The following is a 26,259-nucleotide window of genomic DNA, read 5'->3' as shown; positions in this document are numbered from 1 at the left end:
ACGGGAGACTGCGCATCACTATCTTAGATAAAACCCGGATCGGTAATGCAAACAGAGGTCTATAAATACCTGGACGAATTGCACGTTTATTTCTTGTGTAAGGGTTTTAAGGACAGTGTCATGTGGGCATTATGTAGTGTAGTAGCTATAAGAATGTACATTTGGATGAAGCTTAAAGACAATAAAATATCTTTGACTTTTAGAGCGTATTCCGTGTTTTGGTTGTAATCCCTCCTGAGGCGTGGTTACAGCGCTTGTGGGCGTGGTCAACTCCTAGCGGGCTGTACTGTGGGCCGCTGTGTTCACTGATCAGGCGCCTCACAGCCCGCCATCTTGCTGCGGCTCTACTACGTGTGTGAAAGAGTTCCTACCAAGGGGGGGGATCAAGTTGCGTCTCTCTCTCTCTTTCTTTTTTTTTTTCCTCCCCTTTTAAGTGGAGATCCAGGGTGCCGAACGAAAAGATTTTGTTTTAATTGCTCCAGAGCAGGATCTGCTCAGCTATTTTATTTTGCGGAACTAAAATAACAACGGAGATGAGTATCGATACGCTTTTGGAGGCAGCCAAGTTTATAGAATTGCAAGCCCAGCAACAACAGAAAACACGTGGTAAGAAAGAGTGTACTTATCGGAGTGTGTGTACGTGTGTGTGCGCGCGCGCGCGCGAATTTAGTGGTGCAAAGGGGTCCTGATTGCACGTAGTGCTGCAGCTTTAATGTCTCACACCGCTTACTGATGGCTCCTGTGATGACTTTAACGACTGTCAAAATGATAAAGAGCTACACTGAACGGAATCGATCATTTTATGTTTCTGAAGACGTTTTCTAAGGAGAGAGAGAGAGAGGAAAAAGTGCAAATCACGAGACAAGTAGTCAGGAACTGTCTGAAATATTCCGAGGATTTAAAGCGTGTAGCTGTAACTGGACTCTTTGCCCCTGATGTATGCAGTGTTTTGGGCTCGATGCAGGCTTGTCAACTACATGTGATACTGAATGAAGCGAAATTCTTATCTTTCCAAATGCTTAATCACATGGCTTCAGTTAAAACACATCTGCATTGCTCCTAAGGGCGGTGGCGGCTGTAGGAGCTACGTGTGTGTGTGTGTGCCAGTTGCGTTTTTACATAATGACTTGACATTGCCGTGGTGTCGTATTACGCGTCTAAAAGCTGCTCCTGTTTTTGGACGACTGAAAAGAAAGTATTTTAGTGATTCGCAGCGCGATCGTGTGCATTATGACTTTAGTCACTGTATTAACATTAGGATTTAGAAACACTCTTGTTTTCTCCCGTGTTTTTTTTTCTTTCTTTTTCCTTTAGCGGCTCGGTCTGCCGCGCGGAACAGCGCGTTCTTGCTGGTGACGTGTGCACTGTGGCCACGCCCCCGTAGTAGAATCCGCGTGGTACTAAACTCCGCCCCCGCAGCCATGTGCGCGCCAGGCAAGCGCGCGCACTCTGTACAGACTGGGGGGAAAGTAGGCCATGCAGATTGTTGCACAAATGTTTAAGAAAACTATATTTATCTTTTGGCAAAGTGAGTGCTTGTGTCATTTTTTTTAAACCTCTCAAAGGTAAATATAGCAGAAATATTGCAAAAACAACACCGTTAAATATGTGACAGTATCTGTTACTAAGAGTGGATTATTTTGTTTGTAGGTGTAAATAGTTTCTGTCAAGAACAGTTTTTTGGGGTTTTTTTTATTATTATTTCTTTGGGCTGAGGGTCTGACCCAGTTTAGTTGTTCAGGAACAAGGTGGAGACTTATGGTGTTTCTGCTTGCGATAATGCAGGAAATTTCACGTTGCTTACAAGTGTGTTGCTATGGTAACTGGACAGCCTTCCCCCATGCACTTGTTATATGCCTGCTTGTTAGAGGAGCATCACTGATTGGGGGTGGGTGGGTGGCTCATGGTCAGCTGCTGTGACTTGTAGGCCACTGGTGTAGCATCACAAGTGCCTTATAGGGCTCAGTAGACACGTTCGTACTGGCAAATTTGAAAAAGAAAGGCATTTCTGAGTGGGAAGACAATGCTGATTTGATTTAGACCGAAGCAGCGGCATCATCAGATCATATAATGCTTTACAGAACCACCTCATTAACGCACTGGTAGAAAGGATTGTTAAAGTCCGTAGCGCAGTTCTGCTGCTCTTGACATTGTGATGATGAATTATTCGTTTATGTTTGTATTAACCTGTTGATACCGCTCTGCTGTAGCTGTACCCACTTTTACCTTTACCATGAATGAATGTAGATGTTGTACGTGTAAATTCTTAAGTAACGAGTCTTACCAGGGACGTTTCGGTACCCAATGTAACAAGGAAGTGCCCAGACTTTCAGGAGCAAGAAATTTTCCATTCCACACCCGTAACTGTGCTAATACTTAAATGCGCTTGAGCTCAGCACAGGCTGTGACTTCATCAAACACATTAGGATGTGATATGCTCTGTACTAGCCTCTGACCTAATCAGTCAGTAATCCACAAGCACAAAGTACCTGATGTGTAGATTAAAAAAAACTTTGCATGTTACAGCACCTTGTCATCTGATTTATCAGCAGTTCAGCCAGTCAGAATGTCTTATTTTTACAACGTGGAGTTCTCCTTACAAGGAAATGTAGTCATAAAAGCACAGTTATCATGGGCTTTTTAAAGTGCCTACCAAAACAGTAAAAAAAAATTAGAATATGTTTTTTGTTCATTTAAATTAAGACTTGTGGATGTGTTAACTTGTATATTGTATATATTATATATTGTTTATATAACTTGTATATATGTACTCTCATTGTTTCATAGTCTTCATATCTGACTGCTTTCCTTAGAATAAAAACTGTTCCTGCTTCACTGCTTTCAGGACCTCTATTTGATACTCTACTTAGACTATAGAATGAAAAGCAATCTGTTTTATATTTCTGCTCAAAAACATAAGGGAACATACACATTCCTTTCTTTACGTGACTGGTTTTTCGAACAGTCGGTTTCCTTACCGACTCTCTTTTCCAGTGAAAGCTGTGTTTGGTAATCATGCTTTAGGTACAGGTATATGGAGCACCTCCGCATAGCGGCCAATTTTCTATCTGGTCTCAAATTGTGTGGAACAACCTTAAGGCTTGGTAAAGATCTAGCAGAGAGGCTTGTGTTTGTGGCTTGTAAGTTGATTAAGGAGTAGTCCTTAAGAGGCAGAAGGGAGTAACTTTACCTTACAGCCTGAACATGATGTCCTAAAGCTACGCACACTCTGGATCATGATTATTTTTGTCTTTCTGTTTATTAGTGACTGATTTTAAGTGTGTACACAGTCTATTTTTTTTGAAAACACACCATTCTTAAATGATTTCAGTGTGCAGCATAAGTTGCATTTAGAAATGTTAAAGTATCGTGTCAAAAGTCACTCCACTTTAAATACCATCTGCAGTTGTCTTGGGCAGATCAGATTCAAATAGTGTTTGTCTCCACTGGTATGTGACTCTGATTAAAGTAGCCTCTTTAACTCTTTCCTGTAGAAGAGAACGAGCTTCGAGAGAGACTGCGGTTCGAACAGGAAGCAGGAAAGCAAAGAGCGGAAGCACCCCCCTGCACTCAAGCCACACATGCTAATCACCTGACCTCAGGGGAGGCGTCGAGTCCAGAGCATAACCACGCTCCTCCATCAGCCCTATCCTCTCCTCCTCCTCCTCCTCCTCCTCCTCCTCCTCCTCCTCCTCCTTCCCATCCTGCTCCCTCCATTCCCATCACGGTCATTCCCATTCCTGTGGTGTCGGCCAACCCGACCGCATCACCTGCATCCCCCAACATCAGTGTACCCCCAAAAGACAAGCACTCGCCCCCGTCTCAGCATGTTCTGCCCCCACATGCAGTCCTATCCCCTCAGACTAACGGCCCAAAACTGGCCCAGCCCCTGCAGCGCTACCCTGGGTCCATCAATGGATCTTCCCAGTATGCTCTGCTTCCTCAGCCAGCAAACACACCAGCACAGCCAAGCCTCATGGCCAAAACCAACCTAGCTGATGATCATCGTGGCCTGGATGGGAAGAAAAGACCCGGAGGGTGAGTCAGAAATTTAAGTGATCCTTCAGTAATCCTGTATACTTGTAGTATATAAGCCTTTTTAAGTGTTGTAAAAGTTTTAAAAGTGCAGTATTCTTTTTTTATCGATTAGAGAATAATGTTTTGTGTGGTCTCTGTTTTCAGGGCAGGAACAAGGGAAGTACATAACAAGCTTGAAAAAAACAGGTGAGTTAATGTGTAGGCTCTGGGTTCTGTTTGCATAACATTCTGGAGATTTGTTGCTTAATCCTTTTCTCCGGAGGACATGAACATTACTCGTAAGCCTAAAGGGTTTTGTTGCTGTGATGGAGTTAACTTTTTTATTATGTTAAACTCAAATGCACACCGTGAGAAAGTCTTAGCTCCGGTTTGAACTGAATTGGGTATTTTATGTATTTTTTTTTTTTAACAGGCGTGCACACTTGAAGGAATGCTTCGAAACCCTCAAAAAGAACATCCCTAATGTTGACGAAAAGAAAACCTCCAATCTGAGTGTGTTGAGAAGTGCGCTGAGATGCATTCAGGTAGATTTGGCTTCTCTCGTCTCATATCATCTGGCTTTTATAAGCTGGTCTTTGGTTATGGCATATATGTGGTGTTATGGCTTATCACTCATATGATCCAAAACCAGATTCTCAGAGATGGGACCTGGGAACCCCCATGATGAGTAGCCAGACAGATGATTTACAGTGGTACCTCGGCATACGAATGCCCTCCCTTACAAATTTTCACCCCTAAGAATTGACATTTTGCAAGAAATTTGCAACGGCATACGAACGAACCGAACGCCGGCTAAGTTACGCGTACGTCCGGGAACCGTCCAAAACTTGTTTGCCTCAGTGGAAAGCCAAGCGAAGCAAATTTTTTTCAATCGGTGAACCCACAACCAACGTTGCCTTTAGCATGTGTTCAAAAGCTATGTGATTTTTCACTCTTTTTTTTTTTTTTTTTGTTGATGGCGTGGGTGATCTGTTCTATTTTTAGCCCAAGTTTGGTGGAATGACTTCCTGTGAGGACCCTTGACATGGAATGCTTGGCTTGGGTCAGTACTTTGTAAGCAGCCATACAGTTTACATACACTTTGTATTGGTAATATTGGACATATTTATGGGTGGCTGGAACGGATTACCTGCATTTACATTATTTCCTGTGGGAAAATTTGTTTCGCAATACAGTTTGTATGCCGAGGTTCCACTGTATTTACTTTTTTGTTTCAATGACCTGGTTGTCTGGATTACAATCAAACGCTATTGTTAATTATGAATCAGTTATTACAATTAAGCCTAATTGAATGGTAATTGGGATTTTAAATTCTGCATCATACTAATATTTGTTACTGGAATTTTATTTCTGAATCTAAAGCAAGTGTAAATATGAAGTAAATGGAGTTGAAATTCCGCCTGAATAACGCAAAATATTCCAAATTGTCAAGCACAGTGTGGCATCTGTGAATGGGAAATTATGGAATAAACAGCATTTATGGATGTAAAGACATAATAATGTGCCGGATATTTAAACATTTAGATTAAGGTGTGCTGTGATTTGTGTGATGATCTGTGGATGTGGGATCGTCATCACGTGATGGAGATGATGGCAGCGGGTAACAAAAGGCTGACAGGATAGCATCGTGTAGTTCTTCAGTCTGCATGGATTGTGATTATCACAGTGATTTGATAAGGAGCTGAGGCAACATGCAGACAAGTGAAAGCCTTTTGAGTTGCTTAGATGTGCTGTGGTGTCTGCGGCTGGGCAGAGGAGGCAAAAATGAGTTCAGATGTAAAATGTGCAAAACATCCCTCCTGCAGTGTGTCAGTAATGGAAAGTTAATGAGTTTTGAGTCATCATCAGTTACTGGATACATAAGGGGTAGAGGAAAAAATGTGTGTAAGATATGAGCCATGGAAATGAAAGTTCAAGTAAGGCAGCGTAAACAAAGGGGTTTCTATCTCTCTCTCTCTCTCTCTCTCTCTCTCTCTCTCTCTCTCTGTCTCTTGCATGCACGCACACACACTAGGCTGTATTTGAAGCATCCAGGCTGTCAAAAACATGTGTCCCTCACATGTGTCTGCTGCCACAAGCTTCCTGATCCACAGTAGGGCTGAGTGACCTGAGAACACAGTATCAGTACCTTCTCTAAGATCCCTGTTATGTGTTTCTACATATATTTGCTTATGATTAAAACGAAGAACACTCCACCATTTTGCTCACCATCAACATCTTTCAGCATTACCAGCCAAAAATGACACTGTAGTAATTGGTGATATGCTATAAAAATGAGCCGAATGCTACGTTCACACATACAGTGAGTGGGTACCATTTGTCATCTAGAGATGTAAAGAGACATGAGCATCAGTGATTCTTGGTGACTAGATGTGGATGTGTCCAGAGACGTGACAAAGTTGAGAAAAGTTTTAACTTGATGCAAATAAGGAGCAACTTGGTGCTCAACTACGAGTGGGAGTGAAGACAATAGAGCACACATGATCCATGGCAGAGAGCACACACTGCTTCTCCTTCATCTCGAATGAAACACTGTTCCTCCAGTATGCTCTTTTATCTGGAGAAAACTGATTTGGAATGCTAGTTGCACCACACACGGTTAAATGTTATTGCTATGGCAACCAGTAGTAGGAACGCCTTCTGGCGACTTCATGATACAAAAGCTGGCATCATTATGTGTGAGTGTACCGTGAGTGTTACTGTGGTGTTTTCCTTCAACTGCTCCTGTTAGGGGTCGCCACAGCAGGTCATCCGATCTGCACATTTGGTTTGCCGCAGGATTTGAAAGGAGTTAGGGTGTTTTCTCATTGTCTTATAGGTTTGTAAGTATATCACTGCATTACAAACTAGAATCACGCTTGTATCAAACTAGATGATACAAATCATCATCATGAGATCCAGCACTTGTGATACCTGAATATAGGATCTGAAATGATTAACTTGACAGCCTGGGCCTGTTGCAATTTGAATATCCTCTTCACCGGCTGCTCAGTGTATCTTCTGTCACTACTTCTTTGCTACACTGCACCCGCCATAGTGTTTAGTCCTCTTTAGAGGTGAAGCAGATGGTAGGTTTGATAAACCGATATTTGAGACGGTTTTTGTTGTACGGAGAGAAGACAGAATGACTGTCCCACTCGGTATGTCAATGCAGATGAGTGTATGCGTGTGTCACAAGGGAGAGCTGTTAATAAGTACTGCCCTGCACACTGGTGTGTGTGTGTGTGTGGTGTTGGTGGTTTGTGTTGTTGTAACAGTGTGCCAGCATGGGCTCCATGTGACCGTGGCAAGACGGTTCAGGAGTAGAGGCTTCACCACACTCCTTTGAAGCTGTTATTAAGGATTTAATGGCTTTGGATTACTTTTCATTCCATGTTCTGTTGTTTTTTGTTTGCACTTATACAGCGATACTCTTGGCACCATGTGACCCCAGGGCTTTAAACTTATGGGATGATCACACTTCCTTGTTTCACTTCTTTGTGAATGTGTCAGAGCAAGGCAACTAAACACCTTGTGGGGTTTCCCCTCATTTGTTGTAACCACTGATTTGTATTTTTTTAATGATCCTAATTCTTCTTAACACAGATTTATTCTGCAGGTGACCTTTTTCCTGCATCTATAAACAAGGATTCACATTCCTAAGTGTTGCGTTGAAACATTATGACTTCCTGTCATGTCCTGTAGCCCCTCCTTCCTCTCTCCCTCCCTTTCTTCTCTCTCTGCCTCACTTATCCGGTTTCTACCTCATTCTTGTCCTGGCCACATGAGCGCTGAGCACATGGCTAGCCTGAGACATGTGACGTCAGCCTTCCTCCACCCCCACCCCTGTGATCCAGCGCTCAGCCATGCTGCTCCAGATGCAGCTAGTTGCATGAGCCACAGCTTAGACTGCCAGCCTCTGCAAAGCCTCTGAGCATGTTTACAACCCTGTAAAACTCACAAAAATCTTACTGGATTATTACATTTTGCTTCAAGAATCACATGGTTCTTTTTGCCTTGTGATTACAAACTACAATGGACAATATTTTTGTGCTTTCAGGCTGAGAGACTGCTCTCTTTGAACATTGCAACTGATATTTAAATGAAAGCCATATGTGCTGCAGTTTTATTAAAACTCAGGACTAAATGAGATTCAGTGTTGTGCTAACCGGTCGTGGATGGTAGCCAACCAGATGCCAAGAGTTCTGTCAACATTCACAGCTTACATTCCTGCAAACTGCCAAACATTGTTGTTTTTCAGCACTAAATGTGCAGCAGGTTTTTTCTTTCTTTTTTTTTTGCCCTGTAGGTTTCTCACTAGTTTTGCCGTATTGCTGCGTAATCACAACAGTACACAGGGCGCCAACGCAGTCAAACCATCTTGGAATTTGCAGTCCGGTAAACAAAGCAGCAAGTTGTCTCAATAACACTGAGTCACTCCCTAAAGAGGAAGTTCTATCTAGATTACTCGCCTTTGGGTCTCAACCTCGGCTGTCATAGAGATGAGCAGTCAAAATGGCTGTATAAATCAGTGTGTCCTGATAGCTTTGACAGTTTTTCCTTGAGTATGCATCACAGGGGGTCTGTATGTGCAACAAAGGCCCTCCAGCTCGATCGTTTCTCAGCCTTGTGCTCTCAAAGGACTTACAAAGGGTGAAAAAAAAAAAACCAGGTAGACTCTTTCAGCTCCCTCCACTGTTATTTTCACCTCATCCCAGACAGTAATTGCTGCCCCAGCTTATGTTCTTTCTGGGTACAATGACAGTCTCTGAGCTTTTTTGACTGACTGACCTATAAAAAAAATAATAATACACAGTGTGCTTCATGATGCCTTTTTCTTCTCAAGCTCATAAGTAGTACTCCTGTTGACATTTTAGCAGATCTATTTTTCTATCTTTAACTTGATTAAAAAAAATTTTCCTCCTTGTCTAATAAAATGGGAAGTGAGAGTGTTTAAGAAAAGCCAGAAGACGGTCCTGTCTGAACGATTGTTTATGCAGCACGTCTGCAACGTGGCTCTGTGTGCAGCCGCTCTTTCTTGCTGCTCTCGACACGATCCTCTTGCTCTCCCATTCCTCTTTTTTTGCATTCTCCGTTCTGCAGAAATGAGTCAGTAAGCACCCCACGGAGTCGAGTCAGTCGAAGACTGGTCCCTCCTCCTGGCTCTGGCCATGTGCTTCTCACTCGCATTGCATGTGACTATGCCCGTCGACCTTCTCCACACAGCATGACCTGCTCCACTTACAAGCACACAGGTGGGGCTGGAGGCTTTGAGTCTAGACGGGGGAAGGCAGAGAGGTGGGGGAGTTTATACTTCTCTCTTCCTCTCCTCCCTTAAACTGTAATAAGAAACCTTTTTCTTCAGCATCGCCCAGGGTTTGTTCACCCCAAAAAACGTGTGCTTTAATCTGACAATATATTTGCAATGTATATGCTAAAATTCACTTCATACATAATCGCTTCCTCACATTTTGAGGAATTCAGTTACTATAGCATACTAAAGAAAATACTCTTCATTAAGGAAAGCAACAGAATCTATGTAGAACTTGATACATGCCTTTATACTGGGTGATTTCTTTGTTTTAGTTTGCTAGTAAAGCAGGCTACTACAAACTAGCATCACAAACAGGTTACTTCAGGCTAGCATCACAAACAGGCCGCTACAAACTAGCATTACAACTGAAATATTTCATTTACAAATCGACAAATGATAAAACTAATATGGTTGGATGCAGCAAAAACCTTTTCTCTCTGTTTGCTATTAAGCAGAAGACGACAAACGAGCATAGCATGGAGTAGTCTAGCATAGCATTGCGTGGATTTATAAATTGACGTTCCAGTCTCAGCTTTCGGCTGGTACAACAGAAGGGCACGATGTGACATTGGTTCATTTATCGAGCAGTGTTTTTTACTGTTAATATTAACACATCTATAAGCAGGTGCTTACAAATGAGTTTGCAAATTAACTTGGTAAACTAGCAAGATAAAGAACTCCTGGCAGGGGAATCCCTTCTCAGAGATAAATAATACACATTTCCATTGCTAAATAGCCCTTGTTACGTGAGTTAGCATAGGCAAATATGTTTATTGTCTTGTCAGGTTTACTGGATTGTGTAATCTGTTCAGAAAACCACAGGAGTCTTGTTTTCACGTCACAAAAAAGCTTTTGTGTCATTAGTCATATTCATTTATTCCCCTGAGCTTGGAAGGCACTCTCAGCTCATTCCACAGTCCCAAATTTTTTTCCACACCTACTAGAAAACGTAACAAGACGTTTCCTATTTTTCCTTTTCTAACCAAGTTTTAAGGACTGCACTGGTAAAGTTGCTTTACAAGCATTTATGAGCATGTGAAAATGGGAACTGTTATTTACAGCTCAAACCACATCTGCTGAGTAAAATGTTGAGTGCTTTAAGAGTTCAGTAGCTTGTGGTTAGTGGTGCTGTATGAACTTTAGTGTGCAGAAAAACCTGAAATTAGTTCAGCGAGACAGGCCTTTACGCTGCAGCTGAACTCCGCTCTCAGCCTCACTGTGCGATCAGGGATCCAGTTACCAAGGAGAAGGTGTACTTTTTTCTTTTTCTTTTTTTTTACTGTTGTCTTGACAACCACGGGGAATCCCGGCATCTTATTGGTTCAACTTGAACAGGGAGGGAACCTTGGGGTAAATGCTGCATGTTGACTGGTGCGTAGTTCTGTCTGTTTTTTTCTTTTCTTGTTGAATGTCCTTAAACCTTTTTGTTGCCTGTCAAGTTAAAGCCGTGACTGTCGTGGTGTTGTGCCGTGATCATGATCTCCCGGAGGATGAGTGTTGTAGTCTGCTTGAGTGGGATATGTGACATGACACAACCTCTAATAACTTATTGCACTGTGCAGAATCCAACTGCACTGAGATTATATTCACCAAACCTGAAACTGAATTTAGATCTACAGAGTATATTTTATTGGAAGTTCATCTAATTAAAATAGTGTATCATGTGCTGTTGGTCTGGCAGCTCTGATATTTCTCCCAAATGCTTCATGGAACGCTCTGAGGCATATTATATATATATATTTTTTGCTTGATAGAAAGTAAAAACACTGCACATGGCAATAAACGGTCATGTCCAGGCTCTTCCAGCACAGGTTTGTTTACAGGAATGAATCTTGTTTATCAGAGATGCAAATGACAGATGCACTGGTCTATATTTGCTTTGTACAGCTAACAATACATGGCTACTCATCTCCCTCTATCACATACTGTATATCTGACACAACTACTAATGAAAATTGGTGCACATGAGCAGGCAATGCCTTAATGCACTAGGAGTGCAGACTGGAAAAACTGCTCTCATTGCATAGTACGATGCTGATATCTTGAGTGATGTTCTTCTTTCCTCACTAATTATGAGTCAAGTATACTATATACAAAACAATTGTTTCTATTCTTTTTTCATCATAAATTCAGTTTGTTCTTTTACAGCTTAGACCTCTTATTTGTTAAGCTTATTCTCTGAGCTGTGTTGAATGAACTCTGGGTAACTAGTGCTTCTGAGAGTGAGTCCATCTCTGTTTAATGTGTTATATATGGACATGAAAGATCACAGATTGGATTTCTAATCCAGGATAAAAGCTTCAGACAGGTGCGGCTTTAGATGAAGCTTATGGGACCAAGCCCTGTTTAGCCCTGCAGACGAGAGCCACGTTACACCACTCTGCGGGGAAATGTCAATTTCATCATCACTACATGGTTCTAAATCCAGCTACACATTAATTGTGTTCTAATAGTAATTAAACATAAACAAACATGATATGGGAGAGCTTAGCTGAAGGTAGTTTAATGGGTTTTTATGAAACATGTTGCATTATAATTGTGTCTAATTGGTTGCATAGTGATGTGGCATATTTACTTCTTTCTTTTTTTTTCTTTTTTTTTGTATCCAGTTGTATTTCTGTGTACCAGACATGCTGAATGTATTTCACAATTTTAATTCACAGGGATTATATATATGCATGAATATAGCCCTACATAATGTGAAACAAAAGCCAACACTGTTAATAACTAAATTGTCTCAATAAATGTGATCAATAATGAAATCACTACTATTTAGGAACCAGGCTATTCTGTTTGTACAGACGTTTTAATCTTTATCCATCCTCCTCAAAGCTCTTTACAAGAACTTAGTCGTGTGCGCTTATTGCCAGCACGGGGATCCTGCATCAGCTGACTAAGCCTCGAATCTGGGTCACTAAGGCACAGCCCAGTGTTTAACATTCACCCAACCCCACCACCTCTCTCTCTGTGACTACTACTATTGTGGATGAAATCAGGAATGATGTATTCTAAGCGTGTGCTGATGAGAGGGGTGGAGCTGTGATCTTCCTCCTGCATATGCGTGGGGCCTCTGACTCAGTGCTCTCTGCCCAGATGTCCACCTCTGATTGGCTCAGCTCACATCCCACAAGCTCCACCCACCATACTGCTGCACTGACTGAACCTGTTTACTCATGCAGAGTTACTGTAACTGCCCCCTTCCCAGAAATGGGCAGGGCTTTACAGCGCAGCACGAGCATGGACTGGGAACCAGGAACGGGAGAGCTTCGTGAGAAAGCATAAACAGTGGTCTATATGAGGAAGCATGACATACACAGGCTTGCTCTTGTTTCTGCCTTGAATACAGCTATCTTTGCAATTCCAAGAAGGTAATAAGGAAGCAGACGAATAACGTTGCCGCTCAGAGCAGGACTAGTTGTACTCAGTCAACCCTAATACAGATGAGACTGTTCGGAAATAGAAAGGCTCTGAGACGGTGTTGTGTAAAGAAAATGAGGTTAAGAGAAGTGCACACACACAACACTGACCTTGGACCTCTGTTGTAGAGCATTGAGCTTTATCTCTGCTTCAAAGCATTAATAGGCTTGTGACATCTAAAGTCTAGAACATTCTTATTACACTAGTAAACAGAGCTGAAAGTTTGTGTGTCTGGTTCTCGAAGATACCTTGTAATAAATTACACCACTGGTGAGGATTAGGCATTTTATCTTAGGGCAAGGCTGTGTGTGTGCGTGTCTGTGTGTGTGTAAAATGAAAATTTTTGATACACAGTTTTGTGGCTTTATAAGAAAATAATGTTCCATTTGCTTTGCATATCTAATTGTCCACTTGGATTGTTGTGCATTATATCATTTTATATAGAAGGCTGGACAAAATATTTGTGAATTCTTGCTGCAGTGTCAGCCATTAAATACCCGAATTAGCTAAACAAGCTTACATGTTCTGTGAGCATTCTCAGTTTCCAGATACCGTCTCTGTATTAAGCGATACGCCATAGCATTGCAGTCTTGAACCGTGACACATCATGGCTTTTCCTGTTCGCTTTGCTGTATTTCTAAGTGCAGCATTAACATGTTATTTCTGTCCAGTTGATGCAGGTTTATTAACCACAAAACCTGTTTCCAATGCTGTACCTTATTTGAATCACCATTTTAGTCAGTAGTTCCATGCCTGAGATTTTTTTTTTCCACTTATTTTGGTTTCCAGCACATTTGCAGCCGGTTGAGTCAGAGCCTCAAAGACTCGAAGCCTGGTCCCTGTGCATGCTAATAACGCAAATAACAAGGGGTTTTAGGATTGTTTAGGATGCACCAGCTTTTAAATGAATGATTAGTGAACATTAATAATAGTAGTTACACATCCCTGCATGCGCATCACTCATGTATAATTATGTGTGGAGGAAAGTGTAAGCATTCACCCCTTTTGTTTTGTCCATAGACTCTGAAAAGGAAAGAGAAAGAGTACGAGCATGAGATGGAGCGTCTGGCCCGTGAAAAGATCTCCACCCAACAGAGGCTGGCTGAGCTGAAGAATGAGCTCAGCCAGAGGATGGACATCATAGAGATTGAGCGGCTCCTGCGTCAGACAGTCCAGCCTGAAGATGACCAAGCGTCCACCTCCACAGCCTCAGGTAAGCCCACTCGCCTGTGCATGTAATTTAAAAAAAATCCTTGTAACTATACTTCACTGCATCCTTGTCTTTTGTTTTCTTTTGCTTCCAACAGAAGGTGAAGATAACATGGACGAGGACATCGAGGAAGAGGGTGTCCTGACCTCACCTCACTCCTTACCCAGAGTGCCTCAGCCAATGCTCAGGAAACCATCTCCATCTCTGCCCCAAACTCTTTCAGTCCCATCCCAACCTTCCCATCCTCCAGCAGCTGCTACTGCATCCTCTGCCTTGTCCTCAGCCTCTGCCCAGCCTTCCTCGCCCTCACTGTCCTTGCCCCCTGCACAGGCGGCAGTGACCCAGCAGCCCCAGGCCATGGTGGCACCTCAGAGCCTGGCATATGGGCATATTGTAGCCACTCCCAGCATCCAGCCAACAGTAATCACGCATGCTTCTTCACACGCATCTGTCATCCAGGCTGTCAATCACGTCACCCAGACGGGTACCAAGCATATAGCCCACATCGCCCCCTCCTCCACCTCTCCCCCGTCCTCTTCCACCAGTGCCATACAGCTGGCACCTGGACCTCAGACCATCGGGCGCATCACTGTGCACCCGATGACGCATCTTCCCACGCTATACCCACAACCAGTCACCATCTCGCACACCCTCTCACATGCCCAGGCCAATGGCACCACAGCGTTGGCCAAACAGGCACCTGTTGGGCATCAAGTGCTCGCACATCACCCGCAGCTGGTGGGCCAGACTGTCCTCAACCCAGTTACCATGGTCACCATGCCCTCCTTCCCCGTCAGCACACTGAAGCTGGCATGAGAGTACAGGCTGACGTGGCCTCTGAACTTACTGGCACAAGCCCCTGCTAGTCACATCCAGCATTACAGCAGACAAAACAGTACATTCCAAATAAAAAACAAATCTATGATGAGTCTAAGACAAATTTATCAAATTTATATATAGCTATGTTATGTTGTATGGTAAATGGAAAAAAAGATTTTGTATCCTTTTGTGTGGATAAAATTAGATTGTGATGTCCTCTTTCATGCTGCTACTTTGTGTGTGTGTGTGTGTGTGTATGAGATGGTAAACAGAAGGGTGGATGATATGGCAAAAATATCACACAATTTCTCAATATATCCTGTTTATCATTGTCTTTGCATTTGCTCACAAAGTGCCAGGAACAGATCAGTGCTACAGTTAAAGAACTGTACAATATATTTGGATACAAATGTAAATGACCAGAAGATGAAATGAATCATTTAGTACAAATATATAATTTAATTTACAATCAATTACTTGTTATGAGAAGTAACAATAAGGTTGGTCTTTGTCATAAAATAAGTATTGTTATATCATCCAGCCCCAGGAGCATAAATGTTGGAGTCGTGTGGTGACTATGACAGGCTGCTGTCATGATGGTCCAGCTCGTGTGACTGTAGTGCTCTGTGGTTTTGCACTCTCATCAGCTAATAGAACACTGTTCTAATAAACCACGCTTTGAAATGTGATCACTTGAGTTTGGAAATTGAGTTCTAGACCCATATCAATTTTGTATGCCATTCATTTGAACATTTTTAATCCACCCCTATCAGAAAGTATCTTTGCAGGAGTTCAGCATGCAGTTTTCTTGAATGTGTTCTTAAATCTTTGCTATCTAGCATTCAGGGTGTTGGCATTATAGCTTTTTGATTGTATGTCGTGCGTTTTGGAACCGAGGGACTCGCGTGATATCTTCTCCTGTGCCTTGTAACCGTGCCTGTGTGGCACTGCAGTTCTCTTCAATGCTGCACAGACGTCCTCTGGTGTCCTCTCTCTGTAACTGCACTCTCAGCTAACACACCAGCCATTCGCTGCAGAACGCTGATTCTGCTCCACTGCCCAGCCTAGCCAGCAAAACTTGAGGTAACAGTTCGATAGCCATCACTGTGCCATGGAGGGGCTACAGTATAGTGAAAGAATTAAGTGTATGATCCTGAACTTTATTGTGAATGTACTTTTTCTGTGTTCAGATGGAACATTCAATGCCTTTATTATGTTATAGCTGATAAATGTGAGCTTTATGTTTGGCAGGAGTGCGTAGTCATTGTTACTTGTGTGTGTGTGTGTGCGCACGCATAGGGGGGTATATTCTACTTTGTCAACTTCCATCTGATTATTGCTGATTAATTTGACTGTGTTTGATAGTGTGTTTGTGACTAATAGTACATGGTGGAAATGCGTAGAACAGATAGAGTACATCATCCAAAGCTTCTGTGAAAACATCAGGCCGCAACACGAATGTGATCCTGTAGGAGTGTAAGATCAGAAAGACAGGTGTGTATTTAAAATACTTCAAGCCAGACGCCTGTCTCTCTTTACTGAACCACACTGAACAGACCTCCAAACCTCTGATTTGACTCACAAACCTCTAGCACTGTGATCTTGCTCATGTGACCCACAAAAGTACAGCCCAAGTTTACAATATGGATCTTACCAAGTACTCATGTGAACTAGCAGAGCCCCTTCATTCATTTCTGTGTTTCATGAATAAGTTGAAACTTTATTTCTTCTTTTTTCTTTTCTTTTTTTTTACTGAAATCTGATTGAAATTTGTGTTTACACACATTAGGATGCACATGTTTACCAGCTAAAACACCTTTTCTGGTTCAGCGTGGTTGATCTGGCATGTACATGAATGACTTGTCAGGGGAAAACTGTTTTAGGGGACCATATACAGTACTGTATACTATGGGGCAACCTTTCTGACCTCTGTCCACATTAATATTATATATACAAAAAGTGTGTTTTTCCCTATGGAGAAAGTTTATGTTGTGTATATAGCCTGGACATTTGGGGCTGCACAGATTGAACTGTCCATCATGTTCAAGTTCTAAACGAAGAGGAAGAGCAAAACTAGAACAAATGTTGAATAAATAAAATCTTGATACATTTGCACCGTGTTCCTGGAGTCGTTTTGTCCTTGCTTTAACATGCATTAGACACATGGGTTATATTCATTCTCCTTTAGCAACCACTGGATCCTGGTCAGGGACATGGTGAATGCAGAGTCCATCCCAGGAGCACTCTTGTATGGGATTTCAGTTCATTACACAGTGCCATGCTGACATATTTACACCTAGAGGCAGTTTAAGAGTAGATTAAGCAACCCTAATACTGTCAAGTTTTTGGGAGATTGGAGGAACTAGCACAGAAACTCAACACAGACAATAATCCCAGCCCAGGATTGAAGGATTCGGGAGACCCAAAAGTTTGAAACAGCACTGCTGTTGTGCCTGTGTGTCCATATATTACATTACATTAATTCCAGTGTATTATTTCTGGTTGTTCTCATTTTTAATGAAACTGAAACAAGTGTCCTCTAAGAGGATGGCACATGACTGAATAAAAACCAGAATACAGTATTCTCTATCTTCTCTTTTATGTGGTGTTTGTTTCGGTTTTTAAACAGGACAGGTTTACTGTTTAAGGAACTTAGTATTTTGGCAGCAGCCTGGATGTCCCTCGCCTACTCAAAAGCCTGTTTTGAAGTTGTGATCGTTACCAACAGATAAACCAGCTCAGAGCAATGAGTCAGAGAAAGAAACAAGTGGAAGTTTTGCATGTGCACTAGATTTACACGCCCCAGTTAAAATTGCATGGTTGTGTGATGTACAATATGAAAAGTTAAAGTTACATCATGTCAAAATCACTTTTACCTTTATTGTGAATTTGCAACATATGAGAATTAAATAACAGAAAACTTTCTACCCAACTTGCTTAAGTGTGCACACCCTTTTATAACTGGGACTGTGGCAGTGTGCAGAATGAAACACTTACAGTCATAAATATTATTTGCTATACATCTGCCATCAATTAAAGTCAGGCACAAATATGAAGGTGCTTCAACTAAGTACACTATATTGCCAAAAGTATTCGCTCACCTGCCTTGACTCGCATATGAACTTAAGTGACATCCCATTCCTAATCCATAGGGTTCAATATGACGTCGGTCCACCCTTTGCAGCTATAACAGCTTCAACTCTTCTGGGAAGGCTGTCCACAAGGTTTAGGAGTGTGTTTATGGGAATTTTTGACCATTCTTCCAGAAGCGCATTTGTGAGGTCACACACTGATGTTGGACGAGAAGGCCTGGCTCTCAGTCTCCGCTCTAATTCATCCCAAAGGTGTTCTATCGGGTTGAGGTCAGGACTCTGTGCAGGCCAGTCAAGTTCATCCACACCAGACTCTGTCATCCATGTCTTTATGGACCTTGCTTTGGTCACTGGTGCACAGTCATGTTGGAAGAGGAAGGGGCCAGCTCCAAACTGTTCCCACAAAGTTGGGAGCATGGAATTGTCCAAAATGTCTTGGTATGCTGAAGCATTCAGAGTTCCTTTCACTGGAACTAAGGGGCCAAGCCCAGCTCCTGAAAAACAACCCCACACCATAATCCCCCCTCCACCAAACTTTACACTTGGCACAATGCAGTCAGACAAGTACCGTTCTCCTGGCAACCGCCAAACCCAGACTCGTCCATCAGATTGCCAGATGGAGAAGCGCGATTCGTCACTCCAGAGAACGCGTCTCCACTGCTCTAGAGTCCAGTGGCGGCGTGCTTTACACCACTGCATCCGACGCTTTTCATTGCACTTGGTGATGTATGGCTTGGATGCAGCTGCTTGGCCATGGAAACCCATTCCATGAAGCTCTCTGTGCTCTGTTCTTGAGCTAATCTGAAGGCCACATGAAGTTTGGAGGTCTGTAGCGATTGACTCTGCAGAAAGAGAGTCTCTCTTTCTTCGCACTATGCGCCTCAGCATCCGCTGACCCCGCTCCGTCAGTTTACGTGGCCTACCACTTCGTGGCTGAGTTGCTGTCGTTCCCACGTTCTTATAATACAGCTGACAGTTGACTGTGGAATATTTAGGAGCGAGGAAATTTCACGACTGGATTTGTTGCACAGGTGGCATCCTATCACAGTTCCACGCTGGAATTCACTGAGCTCCTGAGAGCGACCCATTCTTTCACAAATGTTTGTAAAAACAGTCTGCATGCCTAGGTGCTTGATTTTATACACCTGTGGCCATGGAAGTGATTGGAACACCTGATTCTGATTATTTGGATGGGTGAGCGAATACTTTTGGCAATATAGTGTATTTATTTAGTACTGTGCACAATTATGTATCTGGCTTATTGTCCTCTGGCTTATTTTATTTTTCATTTTATCAGAAAACTCGAAAACCAGACAGGAGAGTGTAATTTTGAAAATATATATATTTACTGTAACAGTGGCTGAAGTCTCCACACAGCACATTTTTATTCCCACATTGTGTTACAATCAAATATTTCACTAAATGCTAATAGTTCATGCATTCATGACCTCCAGACTGGACTACTGTAATGCATTACTAGGTGGTTGTCCTGCATCTTCAATAAACAAGCCACAGTTCATCCAGAATGCAGCCGCCAGAGTTCTTACCAGGTCAAGAAAATATGATCATATAACCCCAATATTATCATCCCTGCACTGGCTACCTGTTAAGTTTAGAATCGATTACAAACTATTGCTACTTACACACAAGGCTCTAAATGGTTTAGCTCCCATGTATCTAACCAGTCTTCTAACCCGCTACAATCCATCACGCTCCTTAAGATCACAAAACTCCAGACTATCCCAGAATATCAAAGTGTACAAACGGGGCTAGAGCATTTTTGTATTTAGCTGCTAAACTTCCTGACAGTTTTCTGGGCTCAGACACACTCTCCCAGTTTAGCCAGGCATATACGTAATACAACCCATAACCTTGTGCTCCAGTACATCTGATTAAATGCACATTATCATCTAGTGCTTGCTAATATTATGAACAACAGCTACGCTCTTTCCTTTCTACTCGTTTCCTTTTCTGCCCATCCTGAGGCATCTAGAGAATGTGCCAGCTTCAGTAGACCTTCAGTGAGAAGAGGCCAACCCTGCGAGGATCTTGAGGCATCCAGAGCTCCAATTGGATTCTGCTTCGTGAAGATCTGGGTATTCAAAGCAATGATCCCCACCCTATGTGGACTTTGAGGACGACAACAACATTCTACATATGCTATATCTGCATCACACAACTCCGACTGACTGAATATGACTGTAGAAAGGACATTGTTCATAATTACACTTTCCGGTGATTATAATAACTTATAATCACACTCTCTGGTGTCACCCAAATGAGGATGGGTTCCCTTTTGAATCTGGTTCCTCTTAAGGTTTCTTCCTCATATCATTTAAGGGAGTTTTTCCTTGCCACAGTCACCTCAGGCTTGGTCGCTAGTTCTGGTTAAATTATTCCCTTATAGTATTTACCAATTTTTTATTTGCAAAGTTATAGTGTACTATACTATAACACAGTCACTGTGATGAACCCTGAAAATGCTCCGGCACAGACCTGTAACAGTGCTCAGGAGTTCAAACCGATGAGCAGGGACATTTCAGATGCAGTGCTATTCACCAGTGGAGATTGCGAGCCAGGCCAAAACTGGGACGTCTGCCTTTACATGCACATGGATTTAATATGGAGTTGACGCGCCCTTTGCAGATATAACAGCTTCTAGGAAGACTTTCCACAAGGTTTATGGGAATTTTTGACCATTTCTCTAGAAGCACATTTGTGAGGTCACACACTGATGTTGGACGTGAAGGCCTGGCTCACATTCTCCACTCTAATTCATCCCAAAGGTGTTCTATCAGGTTGAGGTCAGGACTCTGTTTAGGCCAGTCACGTTCCTCCACACCAAACTCTCTCATACGTGTCTTTATGGACCTTGCTTTGTGCACTGGTGTACAGTCATGTTAGAACAGGAAGGGGTCATCCCCAAACTGTTCCCACAAAGTTGGGAGCATGAAATTGTCCAAAATGTCTTAAGAGTTCCTTTCACTGGAACTAAGGGGCCAAGCCCAACCTCTGAAAAACAACACCTGTATTCAATGATTGGGAGCGGTGTCCCAAAACATTTGGCAATATAGTGTATATTTTGGTCTTATTCCAATTGAGTCAGTGGTTATTTTCACACACTACAACATTTTATAGCTGTAATATAATGATTGCAAGACCCACTTTGATTGTACACTTCTTTATTGCACAACTCACCTTAACCAATACAAGAAATGCAGTATAATAAAGAATAGACGGTTTTTCATGCCAAAATTCAAGTTTCATCATACACTATTTATTACCTATTATTCTTTTCTTTAAATTTAAATGTGAAGAAATAGTACAGAAATGAACAAACGGAACAAAAATATTATTCTGTAATAAATAAATACATTTAGAGATTTTACCTGTCATTATCATTTTTCATTTGACTTGCTGATTTTTTTTTTTTCTTTACAGCAATATATATATTTTTTATAGAGACTATAGATTTTTAAAGTCTGTATAAAAATTGGTATGGTATAGCAGATTTTTTGGCAAATTTTTAGTTCATCTGCTTCAATATCTAAAACATAAAGAGAGTGACAGCCGATGTTTTCAAATATGAAATAAAACAACAGACTCCTAAATGTGACCTAAATCCAGCTGTCATTCAAGTATAGGCATTTATATATTGTGAGAAGTAAGTTAGCATCAGCATAATGACATCATCAGTCTAAACTAAATCCACATGCAGTGTTGACCTGAAGTTTCTGATCTTACAATTTAACACTGCTTAAAACACATCCGTGTCCGTTTTCAGCTGGAAGACTCTTTCCACTGGAATCAGTCTGGCCTTTCTCTTGATTCTCGACTTCAGAGCCCACTTGTCTCTCATCATCGATCTCAGCAGCCTGGTTGTCATGTCCTCCGTCCTCACACACTGGTTCAGGAGTTTGGTTTGGTGTAGGGACGGCGTTGAACATTATGAAACCCACCATGATCACCATTAAAGACACAACATAGAGCCCTGAGAACTGAATAGAAAGAACTACATCACTCCCAAAGACTCAGAAAATGACTTTCAAAAGCTAGACTATTGGTCCTTTGAAAATGATAAAGAGACCTCCAGAAGCAAGATTATACATTAACAAAGTCGTCAACTGTAAGCAGGTTACTGTGACCCAGCAAGGTTATCTAAGACTGTTCAAGAAGTGCAGAGTGCATGAGAGCAAGAGATTACAAATTATATATTATTATAATCAGTAAAGTTCACAATGTGCCCTGCAATGCTTGTGTGTCTTTGCATATGCTTATGGTGGTAGTGTTAGTACTCACAGTGTACTGGAAAAGGAAAAGGCCACAGAAGAGGCTGAAGAGATCAGCTGTAAGCAGGGAGAGGTTAACTGCTGTGGCGCTGGACATGCTGATCACCACAGGCATGCAGCTGTACAGTGTATACATACACACAGCAAACCCACACAGGAGCAGAGCTGAAGAGAGAGCCAGAGACACAACTGAGAAACAAATGCAATGCAAACCCTGAAAAAGCAGTGTGTCCTGATTTTAGATATGGGATGGCATTGGGTTACAGGAGGAGATGATAATTCGTTGTTATAGTATATGATAATGAAAATAACATACTGGCCTAATTTTGAACTAATTTTTGTTCTGTCCCTTCAGAGTTCCTGGGTTCCTGGGTCAATCCTAAACTTGGATAACTGTCTTTGTAGAGTTTTTGTGGGTTCCTCCAGTGTTCTTGTGGGGTTTCCCCAGGTTAACTGGTTTGTTTCAAACTCCTACAACAAGCTAGCTGATGAACTTGCTGCTCTAAATTGCCCATCCAGGGTGTATCCAAACCACCCAACTGAAGATAAATCAGCTCAATGTAATTCATTAAATTTGTAGGAGTAAATTAACAGAGCTTTCAGAAATGTGCTCAAGGATTATTCTAAGAGTGGCACCTGCCTCCCAGTGCCATCCCATGTGGACTGTATTAACTGTAACAAAGCAAAAGATATTCTAAATGTGTGACTCTTACCAATTTGCCACGTCCACTGAATATTTGCCACCTGCACATGTTCTAAAATACCTCTGCAATTAAAAATAAATCAACGCATGAAGTGTTTGTAGTGTACAAGAGCACTTAAATTAGATCACTCGTGTATCATCAGATACAGTATTATGAGAAAATTTTTCTGAACACAAATTCCTCATGGCTGATTTAAAACATGTACCTCAACATGCAAATTCAACATTCAAATGAGTCTCACAGCTGTATTCCACTGATCAGTGTCCCGAAGAAGCCCACCATCCCTAGAAATTCCACCCGGCTCTCGTTCTTCACAATGTACTCCTGGCACAGGTTGGAGACTGCATACAGAGTGGCACTGATGATAACCAGGCCATCTCCCAGCAGAATGTTACTGCCTGATGAAGTCACAGCAATGTAGCATTCAGTATGATGACATACTGTATGCAAAATGTTTGTTACAATTCATTACAATGGTTCTTAGTGTACAGAGAATAATTCAATCAACCTCAGCAGTTGGGGAGTGTTTTATCCTTATTATATTTAATATAAAGCATATTTATTTTTTAATGCTTTATGGCAGGAGCTCTGCTGAATTCTCAATTCTGATTGGTCAGAAGGTGATGATTTCCATAACAGCAGCTCTGACAGTAGTGGCGATAATTATTCAAATTATATGTTTATATTAATATGCTTGTTTTAGCTGTCACTGTTTCTATAGCAATGGCTAATTCGCAGGGACTTGTATGGTAAATAGTTAAATTAATTCTAGGTGTAATAATAAACTGGTTATAATCATTGTATATATCAAGTATAATCATTTATGGTGAAACTTTGAGTAAGGAAATGTTTATTTAACATGTATGGAAGGAGTCCTCAGTTTTTTTTTAGGGTTTCTGCCATCAGAAAGTATGATGTCGAGGAATTTGCACCTTGTAATTACGGAGGGAATGACTGCTTATATATATATAAAGTAAGTGATATTGCTAGAAACAAATCAAAAATATGAAATTTCTTTCATGCATATAAAATTGTTATAAATATACATATAAAATCAATAGCAAATACAAAGAATAAAACAATTCAGGACTTCCTGTTGATTATTTTACCACAACAGTTCCGTTGATTTTTATTCCTTACTTAACATCTAGTTTGAAACACTGCAAAAATTACAGCATGTTCTCTAATCAGAAGGCAATAAAAGATAGCCTCACTCGATCCTTGGTCTCTGCCTGAGACTAGATCTGCTCCAACCATGGCCCCTACACCAGCCAGACACACACACACAGCTACATAGTGAATAATTCTGTAGCGTGACTTCAGGAAGACCCGGGACAGGACCAGAAGCACTGGGAGAATAAAGCAATCTAAGAGCTGAAACACAGTAAACAAGTCAAGACAGTCCGTTTTAGCACATACAACTGCAAAAAAGTTCTCTATAGCATTATAGTGTCTACAGAAAAGGATTTTTACCTGTATGCTGGTTAGTGTGGTATACTGGTAAGCCTTCACCACTGCATAATTTGCCTCCACATCTGCCAGCCCCAACAATACATATTTCCACCATTTTGTCTTTAAGATCTGCAGAATATTTTTATTGCCTATAGTATAATAAAAGAAAGAAGATAAATACAGAGCTGTGAATCGATTTATTAAATCTCGGAATAAAGGAATACTTTCAGCCCAATCTCTGTGTACTTTTCTTTTTTTTTTTTCTATTTACACTTTCAACATATTTTCCTGTTACTGAGTAAAGAACAACTGTTGTATTGTTAACAGGCAGTCTACAAGCAGTTGTTGGGACAGTTAATTATTGTGCAGAATGCTTCATGAAGAAGTTAAGCTCTAAATCATTGTGACCATTCTCCATGGTGATCACACACACACTTGACTATAGAGTTTAGGTTGAAAACATGCTAGATTTTTCTTTCAAATAAGCTTTTACCGATGATCTCAACCAAAAAAATCCCCACCTTTTCTAAAACACAGTGCAGTAGTGTAGGTGAGGCATAGAAGTGTGTAATTGATGCAGCTCTGGAGCATTGGTACGTCCAGGTGAAATTCTGTGGCCAGGTATTGAGATGTGACTGCAGTCCCGCAAATCAGTGCTGAGAGACCCTGGCCCATGGCCAGCGTTTTCAGGAGCTTCCTATAAAAACAATGCACAATGAAACTAAGGCTGCTCCTTACACTCTCCGAAAAATGGTACTAAACTGTATCTTTCATTGTCACATGGGTGGTACCATCAAGCGTATATCTTTTGTACCTTCAATATAGTGTCCATCTCGTTAAAAGATTTCAAGGTATATAAATATACTGTTATTTGTTTTAGAGTAAATTAAATTAAAGATGTATAATACCTGAACCTTTCCAGGTAAAAGATGCATATTAAAGTTTCAAAAGGTGCACATTTGATAATAACCTAACCCAGCAACTAGGAAATGTACATTTTAGCAACTTTTTTTTTGTGAGAGTGTACATTGGTTAATTGCTTAAACGCTGTAGATTACTATTACATACATTTGCTCATTCTAGTGTGCACTTTGCTGAACACTTGACATTTAGAGTGACTCATGTAAACAGTAAGTTAGCTTGAAAAGATTCTTTGTTAGCATGGAATGGGAAATGGGTAATAGTGAGGACAGATCTTTGCTCACCATGTGAAAATTTCCCTCCATTTGAAATGTCTGAGTTCCCTGGAAAGCTTGTGACAGACTGATTCACGTTGATCATGACTCATCTCTGCTTCTCTGCTCTTCTCACTCGTGCTCTGAAGTGATCTTCTGCCAGCCGATGTGTCCGGGAAGACTACAATGCCATATCTTAACTAACAAAGTGAATCATTTACTGTGTAACTTACAAAGCTAAGAATGATAACACATTTTGCAACCCAAGCATGGAGTGTCAATGTAGCTTACTGTACAGTGTACAAAGTATAAACTATTGTTCCTTAAAGAAATATATAATATTTCTAGTTGTATATATTTGGATTTATTCAGTAAAGAAATTGACTGTAAACTTTGAGGTCATAAATATGCCCTGGGCATATAACTGGGTGTGTGAATGAAAGAGAGACTATGACTTTTGTCATTATGGTACTATCAGTGATTGTGGAAGGGGTTAAACCAAAACAATGAAGGGGAACAAAAAGAATAAACAGGACTAAAAAAGCCCAATACTCCACTCAACCCATGGGCTCTTCTTCCTAGAAAAGAAAATACAAATGCTGTCTAAAATTACATTGTTTATACAAAAAACCTATGGGAATAATGTAAAGACTTGTCAACACATATATGCACACAATTTATTACATTCATTTATTACACATGAAACAATATACAATGGTGAATTCAATACATAACATATTTGTGGACCTGTATTCTTTATACACACCAGT

The 26,259-nt window shown here is 41.2% G+C and overlaps 2 protein-coding genes across 2 annotated transcripts; one reads left to right on the top strand and one right to left on the bottom strand.

Annotated features, from left to right (window-relative positions):
• Nucleotides 1–294: 294 nt before the first annotated feature.
• On the top strand, nucleotides 295–15,466 carry mnta (MAX network transcriptional repressor a). The gene is made up of 6 exons (XM_058413386.1): nucleotides 295–606; nucleotides 3,495–4,038; nucleotides 4,183–4,224; nucleotides 4,451–4,562; nucleotides 13,769–13,961; nucleotides 14,056–15,466. Exons 1-6 carry the CDS (start codon nucleotides 534–536, stop codon nucleotides 14,772–14,774), a joined length of 1,683 nt encoding a protein of 560 aa, XP_058269369.1. The 5' UTR covers nucleotides 295–533; the 3' UTR covers nucleotides 14,775–15,466.
• A 5,582-nt stretch (nucleotides 15,467–21,048) lies between these two features.
• Nucleotides 21,049–25,676, bottom strand: slc35f2l (info solute carrier family 35 member F2, like). The gene is made up of 8 exons (XM_058413105.1): nucleotides 25,520–25,676; nucleotides 24,836–25,011; nucleotides 24,336–24,463; nucleotides 24,077–24,236; nucleotides 23,104–23,302; nucleotides 22,872–22,924; nucleotides 22,169–22,323; nucleotides 21,049–21,867 (listed from the first exon to the last, which is right to left on the bottom strand). The coding sequence occupies exons 1-8, from the start codon at nucleotides 25,600–25,602 to the stop codon at nucleotides 21,610–21,612; spliced, it is 1,212 nt and encodes a 403-aa protein (XP_058269088.1). The 5' UTR covers nucleotides 25,603–25,676; the 3' UTR covers nucleotides 21,049–21,609.
• Nucleotides 25,677–26,259: the final 583 nt, after the last annotated feature.

Source organism: Hemibagrus wyckioides, linkage group LG17 (genome assembly GCF_019097595.1).
Source record: "Hemibagrus wyckioides isolate EC202008001 linkage group LG17, SWU_Hwy_1.0, whole genome shotgun sequence".
Lineage (NCBI taxonomy): Eukaryota > Metazoa > Chordata > Actinopteri > Siluriformes > Bagridae > Hemibagrus > Hemibagrus wyckioides.
Note: the sequence above shows the minus strand (reverse complement) of the source record. Positions and strands in the feature narration are given on the sequence as shown.